Here is a 9580-nt window from a genome sequence, read left to right as displayed (position 1 = left end):
GGTACACCTACGTGTATTAGGAATTTGTCCTGGCAGTATTGGTGCATATATTCCAACAAAAAAAACAAAACAAATTAAAATAATAATAAAGCAGACTTTAAAATATAAGCAATAGGTCAAATTGGAACAGATAGTGAGTAAATTGTTACTTACAAAATGTGCGATGCAAAATTAACACCTGCCCTGTGTGAAGATCGAACCCACGACCTTCAGGCGCTAACGGGGCAGCGTGTATTTATCACTAGGTGTCCAAGGGGAGGCAGTATTACATGCAGTATCATATTACGTCGGCTCAGATGTTTTGCTTACCGATTCAATGACAGTCAGTTTCCCTCTTGTCTTGTTCTGCATATTTTCTCTCCCATTGTTTTCTCTCTCACACTCTCAAAATGCACGGCCAGTTATAAACATCCACAAGTCTGGAATTACTTGAAAATTATTTTAATGCTGTTTTTTCACATTTTCAGCTGATGTACCGAATATCCGCACAAAACCACATAGAAACCAAGAATAAATGACAGTATCATAAGATTCTGATTTCTAAAGCACTTCCAACTTAATAATAAAAATAACTGCCTCGTCGCTTTACCATTGGTATTATTTTTACAAAAAATTACAAATATTTAATACTTTGTGATTCTGCAATATTTATACAAAAACTATACAAAATCAAGGTTCAGAGGTACTTAGTTTATACAAATGGTAGAAAAATCAAAAATAAAAAGTAACGTGGTGATGATGATGGAAACAATTAACATTCTCACATCGGAAGGCAGTCTGAGGAATAACACAGAATACAGAAAATCCACCACTTGGAACATCTGGAAGGTGACGTGACCTTTCAGATTTGGGTCCTGGTCTCTCCTCAGGCTTTCAGAATATCATTTTTTTCACTGTGAGAGAGACTCACGAATAGTGTAAATCTTACAAATGGGCTACAGAGGCTTGGCCAGCAGCCCACATAAAGCAACACCGCACACGTCTACAGAAACATCTCAACACACACAGATGGGCAGCCACCACTAAAGCTCTCCCTCATCATGGCGAGTCACATCTCTCTCCCAGTTTCCCCGTTTCCTCCTTTCCAACATCTCCATACATTTACTTACATTTACATTTCTCTTTCAATGAGTTAAAAAAAAAATTTTAAGTGTTTTGGCAAGCTGTCCAAATAATCCACCAAAGTCACTTCCCTTCCCAGCATTCACTGCTTCAGTGCTCATCAGAGAGCCCAGCTGCACATTATTAAACATTATTGCAAAATAAAAGACCATGAACTTATCTTAAAAATGGTTTACTGCACGCCGTCTTATAAAAGGACACAGTTTTACAGGTAAGTGAAGAGCACAGTGCCCAGCATGAGCATCAGGAGAGGACAACATTGGTCATTCACTCAGTAACAGTAAGCCGAAAGACTATGCATCCTGCTACTGCAGCTCAGGTCTGCCCTCCGCAGGAAACTGGAAGGAGTACACTGGGGGAGCCTGCATTGAAAAGCCTGGGGAGTCAAATCACATTTGAAGGCCATGTTTCACAAGGAATCACACTCTGAAGTGATCTGCCACAGCCCGTCTCAGCAGCTCAGCAAACACCCAGCCCTCGCACTGTATCACTGCAGTGTGAGAGGAGCAGAGCCACGCTGCAGTGTGAGAGGAGCAGGGCCACGCTGCAGTGTGAGAGGAGCAGGGCCACGCTGCAGTGTGAGAGGAGCAGGGCCACGTTGCAGTGTGAGAGGAGCAGAGCCACGTTGCAGTGTGAGAGGAGCAGGGCCACGCTGCAGTGTGAGAGGAGCAGGGCCACGTTGCAGTGTGAGAGGAGCAGGGCCACGCTGCAGTGTGAGAGGAGCAGGGCCACGCTGCAGTGTGAGAGGAGCAGGGCCACGCTGCAGTGTGAGAGGAGCAGGGCCACGCTGCAGTGTGAGAGGAGCAGGGCCACGCTGCAGTGTGAGAGGAGCAGGGCCACGCTGCAGTGTGAGAGGAGCAGGGCCACGCTGCAGTGTGAGAGGAGCAGGGCCACGCTGCAGTGTGAGAGGAGCAGAGCCACGCCGCAGGCTGGCAATCAGCTGGCCGCTTCACGAGCAGCAAACACACGCGTACGGGTCACTTTCTGCAGCCTGTCAGCCCCAGGCTGAGGCATTGAATGTTCATTAAAACAAAAAAAAACACTTTAGTGACAACAGGATCACATGCCTGTAAGGTACAAAACAAAATCCTGGCAGAATAAAAGCATCATAAAGTACTGTATAATAAAATACAATAAAGGAAGGGAGGAGCTGCAGGCTCTCGCTGCAGTGTGGCAAAGACAGCAGTGAGCAGTGAAAGGCACAGAGGACGGTGAAATGATCTGAGTGTGGCTGAACACCGAGGACCCCCAGCCAGGCCTGGAGCACCTGCCCGTCACCTGGTCACCGCTGCGCAGGACAGCTGAAACATGGAAGCGTTCTTTACAGAGGACGGGGAAATGGAGAACATCGCTTACACGAAGCAACGTGCCGGCGCACACGTCCTGCTCTTGCTGTGCCAGGGTTGTGGGGTGCCTCCTAACACTCCAGTATGCTATTTACAGCTGCTTCCAGGACAGAGTCTGCGTCAGCCAATGGCGACTGGCTTTGCTCGAAGGGGAGGGGCCTCTCCAAGCCCCGCCCCTGTAGAGGAGAACTGAATTCTGAATGGTACTGTAGTGACGTCTGGAAACTGCTGTGCTCGCTGTCAGAGACACTGAAGGAGCTCCCTGGAGATGCGTTCATGTCCGGGCTGTTCCTAACCGCAGGGGAGACCTCTCCAGCCAGCTCTGCCCGGTGCAGGGGGCTGGGAAATTCTGCCGGCTTTAGCACACAGCAGAAGTCCTCCAGGAAGCCCTCTGGAAAGGAAGGAGGAGGTGAGTATGATCACCAGACGAGGGCTGGAAAGGGCCTCAGAGCAGCTTCGACTCACCGGGGTCCACCAGAGCCAGACGCTTGTCCTGCGTCAGGTCCTGACGCTCCTCCTGGTTAAAAGTCCGACAGATCATCACCGTCTCTGACGAGGGACTGGTTCGCTGTGGGGGGGGGATGCAGATGATGGGATGCAGACCATTGTGTTTGTAAGTTCCTGTGTACAGTTGTTTTTTAGTAAAGGGACATTTTTGGCTAGCATCGTCATGGGCGCTACCTCTGCCTCCACCAGCAGGAGGCGCCGGTACTTGCTCAGCATCTCTCGTGTTCTGTTCAGAACGCTACAAGCTGCAGACTCGAACTCCATGTCCACTGCGAGAGAGAGGGAAGGAAACATGTACCGTCTGCGGGATACGACTGACATAACACAGCAGCTCTCACAAGCAGACACAGTCGTGCCAGGAAGGCACCTTTCAGCAGGTCGGCGTCACTCGGCAGCGCCCCCTGGAACACGTGATAGGGCAGGAGCCGGTGGACGGCGTCCTCCGGTGAGGTGAAGGGGGACGTGTCTACGGACAAAACCCGGGCCTGGTCCAGCTGCAGCCTCTGAAGAACCCTGTGATGGAGGGGTTACGGTCAGACCCACCGAGAAGAGACCTAGAACGTTCTACAGACACTGAGATCATTCTGGAGCCATTGAGAGGAGATCTAAAATATTACTTAGCCAGTGAGAAGAGATCTAGAACATTTCTGAGCAACTGAGAAGTTCACATCCACACAGTAAAGTATCATTTCAATCCACAAAGTTCTTCGAAGCTCCAGGTGATAAAGTGGGTGGAGCAATGTTCATTGGCAAAGTTCTCTGGGGTTCTTGAGGAGAACTGACACTCACAGGTCTCTCTTAGTGAGCGGCTGTGGAACTGAAGTCTCCCGGAAAATGGGCTGCAGAAACAAGGCAAAGCGGTGTGTTACCAGCACAGATCCACACAGTCTGAGCTCACAGAGTTAAACCTTTATTCTCTGGCTGAATGGGTCATACTGCCATCAGGGAAAAATCTGAGTCTCAGAGTCTAAAACAGTGCTTACAGTGGCTAACGTCATGACAAATAACAACAAAATTACAATGACCATTTCTGCAGATGTAATCATTTGTTTAATCACAAGTGCTTTAACAGTATTGCACGCATCCCTGCAGAGACGTACGCAGCAAACTGTGTGTGGTGATGCTGACATTCATACCTGTGTGGTTTGCAGTGCGACTTGGCTGGTGGCATGTGTGGTTTGCAGTGCGACTTGGCTGGTGGCATGTGTGGTTTGCAGTGCGACTTGGCTGGTGGCATGTGAAGGCTTCCCAGCTGGAGAGACAAGAGGAGGACGGGAGCCGGAGGACTGAGACAGAGCTTTCATCTTCACAACCACAACACACACAGAACCAGACACAGAAACGGCCCCTACCTTTGACTGCCTGCTGGAAGCCCTGTTCCACTGCTGATGAGGAGTCCTGTGATGAAGAGGAGATCACGATCATGGCCTGAACAGCTCCCCAAGGTTCAGAGGGGGACGTCACCATCACTTAAAGCACTACCACTTAACTGTCATCGTGGCAGAACCTATTTATCTGGGCAACAAATGTTCAAGCTGTGCTATTACGCTATTGCTTGGCCCTAACCTCAGGCAGACAGACTCAGACTGGACTTTACTGACCCCCTTGGGGGGAAATTCGTTTGGTTCAACAACAGGTATATAGAGGATAAAAAGCAATTATGGTAAGGAAAGCAGTATGACAAATGTATGACATAAATATTAATAAAGAAAATAATACTGACAGCTTAGAGCATATATATACAATGGCTCTCAGTACAGACCAATGTTATCTGTAGTGAAAAACAGAAAGGAAATAATACAGTGACGTCATATAGGTACGATGAAAGCATAAGTCAGAGGGACTTAAATATCAGCAGAAAGGTGAAGAAGTTAAGGTAGGAAGAATGATAAGGCGGGAAAAGAGGTGGAGATGAACTGAAGGGAATGCTGATCGGTGGTTAGACTGACCTGGACCACAACGAAGGTCTGCATCTCAATCGACTGCTCTGGCGCCCCCATGTGTATGGAGGAGGTAGCGCCCTGTGTCAGGGGAACCAGAAAATGCTGTTCAAGGTTGACGGAGACCTGCTGCTGAGCCTGGAGCACTGGAGCCCCCCCTCCTGCCATCTGGCTGGCATAGTCACAGGGAGCGGCCCCGGCCGAAGTGACCAGGGCGCCCTGGGCAGGACCGGGGGTAGGGGTGAGGCTGGGGGCCCAGGTTTTGGAAGTGGCCCCCAGTGCCTGAGCTACCTGCACCACAGCGGGGGCGGCTTGAGGAACTTGGCCACCAATCAAGCCCTGGTTCACGATCAGCTGACCCCCACCTGGAAAGCCCTGCCCTGCCACCAGCTGCACGGCCGTCCCACTCTGATTGGTCAATATGGAGTAGGCGGGGCCCGCACCAGCAAGATTGGCAGTCTGCAGCGCCGGACCATTTAGCACCGAGGGAGCCGAGGTGAGGGTGAGGATCTGCCCTGTCGGGAGGCCGGGCTGCTGCAGCTGTGGCTGCTGGATCACAATGCTGCCAGCATGGCCAACGACCTTGGCCTTGTGGTCAGGCTGGGGCGAGCAGGCGGGGCCAGGGAGCTGCACACCCAGGCTGTAGACAGTCTGGCCTCCAGCGGAAAGGGGCCTGGGCTGAATGGGCCTGACCACGGCCTGGGCAGGGGCCCCCCTCTGGATGATTATGTTCTGAAGGGGGATGGATGTTCCCAGAGGGGTGGGGGTGAACACTGCGCCCTGCACACCGCCCCCTGGTGGTGCGGTCATTACTGAAGAGGTGCTATCGAAAGCCCCAAGAAGCTGAACTTGCCCAGGGAGAGAACCATTGTGCAGAGGCTGCTGAAGGAAGGTCTGGGGCTGGGTGCCACCTGGGAAGGACAGCCCCGCCCCTGCCATGCCCTCGAACCCGCCCCCCGACGCTGACATCTGGGGGAAGGCCGTGGGACCAGCTGAGGACTCCAGCAGTGCCTCCTGGGCCAGCGTCTGTTCTGTGATGTCAGCCTCCAGCAAAGACTTCTGGAGGATGTCGAAGGGCTGCTCATCCCCAAGTCCCGCCCCCGATGGTGAGACCCCGCCCAGATCCTCAATGAACTGCAGGGTGCTGGAATCATGCAGCTCCGCCCCTTCAGCCAAGCCCAGGGGGCTCCCATCCTCCTTTATGTCCAGGTCACCCTGCGAGGTGTCAAAGGGAGATGTGGGCTCACTTGAGGCTCTTCACTTCCAAACTCATCTGTGTTTACTGACAAATAGTAACTTTGCAACAAAAAATGATAACCAAGGATGCTTCTAGAAACACTGCTTATTACTGCATTAGAAAGCAGCTCTGCATTTCATAATTGGTTAATGTTTCGATAATTACCATTTGAACCACATTTATTCTTATTGAAACAAAGGAAGATTGAGCTGTCTGCTATCACATTACTTTTGACATCATTTAACCATCAGTTTCATATAATCAAGAACTCAGCTGGAATATCATGCACAGGCCACATACCAAGATAACAGCACACAGTACGACTACACCAGGGTCCTTGTCTGGGAACTTACCAACTTGCTGCTGGATCCATGGAGATAGCTGTCCAGGGCATGTGCATCTCTGGGTGGAAGAGAGCAGCAGACTGTCAGTGTGTGATCACCTGGAGCTCAATGGAATAGAGAGCTGCAGGGAGTTAGGCACCTAGAGGCGTGCCGAGGCTGGGGGCGTGACTGGGGGTGCGGCGGGGCTGTCAAACAGCTTCTACAAGCGACTTAAGGTAGCTATAAGCAGGCGGAACATTCTACTCACCCAATAATATCTAGCAGGTGATCATCTTCATCATCCATGACACCTGAGAAGTAGAGATGAAAGGTCTGCTGCATTAGACACTCCATAATTCCAGAGGGGACACATACACTGTAGCCTTTCCCTCTACTGTAAGTCGCTTTGGATAAAAGCATCAGATAAATGTGAAAAATGTACAATGTAGATGTCATGACAGCTGAGTTGGCTTAAGTCAGTTTCATTTAACTCACAGGAAGTTCACATAACTCAGCCTAGTCTGTGCTTCATGAATCTGTATCACTGCCATCTCTAGACCACACGTGAATGAACACCAGTGTTATGGAGAAGATGCCAAACACAGACTGCCAGTATGATACACACTGTAGACGGAAATACCTGCGCAAGAAGATAAATAAAAACAGTCTTTCTTCACTGGCCATCAGATTATCTGGAGTCGACTTAAAATGTGGAGGGGGGGGTTGCGGGGGTGGCCAGTGGCCACTCACTGGATTTCTAGGGTAAGCATGGTGTGAACCATACAGCAACCTTGAACTCCTGCCGTGAAAGAGAAAGAAGGGCAGTATGAAGCCCAGATACGAGCAGGTGCCAGGCAGACCTCTCTGACCAAACGTGCACCGTCCAGTGGCAACTGATGCACCAGGGAATGTTAGGCCAGTTGTGTGGATGCAGGCCTTCAAACTACGAAAGTGACCAACATATACGTAACAAGACTCAGCCTAACCCTGGTGACAACGTGACAGGTGGGGAGTTTTCCTGTATACAACATTCAATGGGGACGCTGTTTAAAGGTCTGCCAAAAACCCAAGTGAGCCATGCGGGGACTTTATTTTGGGGGGGACCAGCATGAGTATACTAGGAGTCCTAGTCCACTGGCTTTTGCTGGTGGGGTAACTCTGCTTGCTGTGAAAGACCCACGTGCCACCGTAGGCTCACTCCAAAAACGTGTGGCAATGTTTCTGTATCAAATAATTTAATAACTAATTAATAACAGAAACTGGAAAAACTGGGACAAGGCAGGTAGATGCGTTAAAGGACCCACAGAATCCAAAGGTGGGAAACATGATTACCTAAATGGGTCGACTCCTTTATTCAACATGACTCCAGGTATGTGGACAGTTTAGTCACCTTTCCGTCATGTGGGGGAAGAAAAGAAAACCTGACACCTTTATTATAAAAGCAAAAGGCAATATGCACAGTACCGAAGAGCGAGCATGGAGTCCGTAACGGCGGATACCAGCCAGCTCGCTTCGGTCTGAACAAAAACATGTAAAATGAGAGGGGATTCGCACAGGATAACTTTAATGCGATATCTGATACATGACATAATATTTAAAGTGTCAGCTGATCATTTCGTGGGACAGAAAGGCAGTAAAAGCCTGCAGCTAGCTGACTTAGCAGGTATGCTAACGGACTAAGGCGAAGCCTTATTCTTAGCCGCGTTATTCTTATCCGAATGGGGGTGAAATTGTAATTATTGAATTTTATCCCGTATGCGGTGACCCAGGCGGGCTGGGGCATTAAAACGCCGAAACGCCTATTTATGAATGGCGTGGGATGTCTTTCTTCTGGGCGACCTTCGCTACCCTCCTCGCCTGGACACCCACGTCCGCACCGGACCCGAGCAGATGGACAGCGCGGACAGAAGCGTCCCGTCCCCCGCCTCCGCCGTGCGGCGGCCGTGGGGGTCCTTTCTCCCCCTACCCCCTCCCAGCCCAAACCTAATCGTGGTGCTCTGCCAAGGGGACGGTACAGGCTCTCTTTCTCCCGTCCTGTTAAAGCGGGAGGGGGCTTTTCGGCGAAGGGATGCGGGCCCGTTACCGCCGCGGGCTCTGCTACGATAGCGGCTTAGCTCGCCTCTCCTGCCCGCCCCGCTCCTCAGACAGCCGGCCGGCGCTCCTGCGCTCGGTGCCTCGCTTTCCCTGCCGCCCCTTCCGCGACTTGTAAAAATGGAGCATAACCATAAATATTTATTTGGATTTGCGTGTCGCGAGGCGGCTGAAATCCCGAGGCGATCCCGGCTCCTCTGTCTCCCTTCTTGAAATCCAATATCTCCATTTGGCAACTTTTTATGAGCCCCCCTCTTCCTCCTCCCTCTGCCTTTTCTCTTTATTGTCTCATTTTCTCCCCTCTCACTATCTTCCCTCCCCGTTGGAAGGGGACGGAATGAGGCTGTGTGGCTGCGTACCGTCTTTTCTGCCTTGAAAATTTTATCACGAAATTAGAATCGACTCGAAGGGGGAAACTCACCGTCATGAAAGAGCAGAGGCCGGCGGACGGGGTTTCCTCGCCATGGCGCCACGGGCCCGCGGGGGCAGCGCCGCTCGTGCAGACGGCGGCAGCTGCAGGCAGGCGGGCGCGCGGGCAGCCCGAGGAAGCCGCCGCCGCCGCAGCCGCGCTGCTCTGCGGCCTCATAGCGCGTGTAGCTGCATAGAAACCGGGGCAGCACGCGAAAATAACCGACAGACAGTGCTAAAAAAGGCGCAGATATGCTTGTTTCATTTTAGCGTCGTCAATAAAGGAGCAAAGGTTTTGTATGTGCATTAAAGTTCTACATATAAGTCCGGTCAGCAGGGGTGTTGATGAGATCCACCATAAGGTCGCTATCAAGCCAAAAACAAAACAAAACAAACAAACAAAAAAACAATAGTTAAGCAATAATACATACGGCGCATTACTAGTAACGTGTGTGGAGATTAATTTGCCCTTCAAAGGAAATGCAGATGTCATGATAAAGTATGAGACAAAAATCTAGTTACAGTGTGTTGTGATTTATGAGGTGTAACATATTTGCACAAATGCGATATTAATGATAATTTCCATAGCAACATAAAAATAGAGAA

At 50.6% G+C, this 9580-nt stretch overlaps 1 protein-coding gene across 3 annotated transcripts; it reads right to left on the bottom strand.

Annotated features, from left to right (window-relative positions):
* Positions 1-425: 425 nt before the first annotated feature.
* On the bottom strand, positions 426-9111 carry bicral (BICRA like chromatin remodeling complex associated protein). Of its 3 annotated transcripts, none has more exons than XM_023820469.2 (12): positions 8988-9111; positions 7116-7274; positions 6744-6786; positions 6506-6554; positions 4925-6130; positions 4328-4373; positions 4112-4227; positions 3765-3814; positions 3343-3488; positions 3150-3244; positions 2934-3036; positions 426-2859 (listed from the first exon to the last, which is right to left on the bottom strand). In XM_023820469.2, the coding sequence occupies exons 3-12, from the start codon at positions 6779-6781 to the stop codon at positions 2540-2542; spliced, it is 2169 nt and encodes a 722-aa protein (XP_023676237.2). In that variant the 5' UTR covers positions 6782-6786; positions 7116-7274; positions 8988-9111; the 3' UTR covers positions 426-2539. The 3 variants fall into 3 exon arrangements, with proteins under 3 accessions (XP_023676237.2, XP_023676240.2, XP_023676239.2); XM_023820472.2 differs by lacking the exon at positions 8988-9111 and adding an exon at positions 8926-8959; XM_023820471.2 differs by lacking the exon at positions 8988-9111 and adding an exon at positions 7808-8896.
* Between the last annotated feature and the right edge of the window lie 469 nt (positions 9112-9580).

The sequence above is a fragment of the Paramormyrops kingsleyae genome, chromosome 20, assembly GCF_048594095.1.
Source record: "Paramormyrops kingsleyae isolate MSU_618 chromosome 20, PKINGS_0.4, whole genome shotgun sequence".
NCBI lineage: Eukaryota > Metazoa > Chordata > Actinopteri > Osteoglossiformes > Mormyridae > Paramormyrops > Paramormyrops kingsleyae.
Note: the sequence above shows the minus strand (reverse complement) of the source record. Positions and strands in the feature narration are given on the sequence as shown.

What these genes read in the sequence shown, in the direction of transcription:
- bicral (XM_023820469.2), bottom strand. Translation starts at nt 6,781, where the DNA reads ATGGATGATGAAGATGATCACCTGCTAGATATTATTGG. An exon ending in ATGGATCCAGCAGCAAGTTG is followed by an intron (nt 6,131 to 6,505) that starts GTAAGTTCCCAG and finishes GACACCTCGCAG; the next exon opens with GGTGACCTGGACATAAAGGA. An exon ending in TCCTGCTGGTGGAGGCAGAG is followed by an intron (nt 3,037 to 3,149) that starts GTAGCGCCCATG and finishes CCCCCCCCACAG; the next exon opens with CGAACCAGTCCCTCGTCAGA.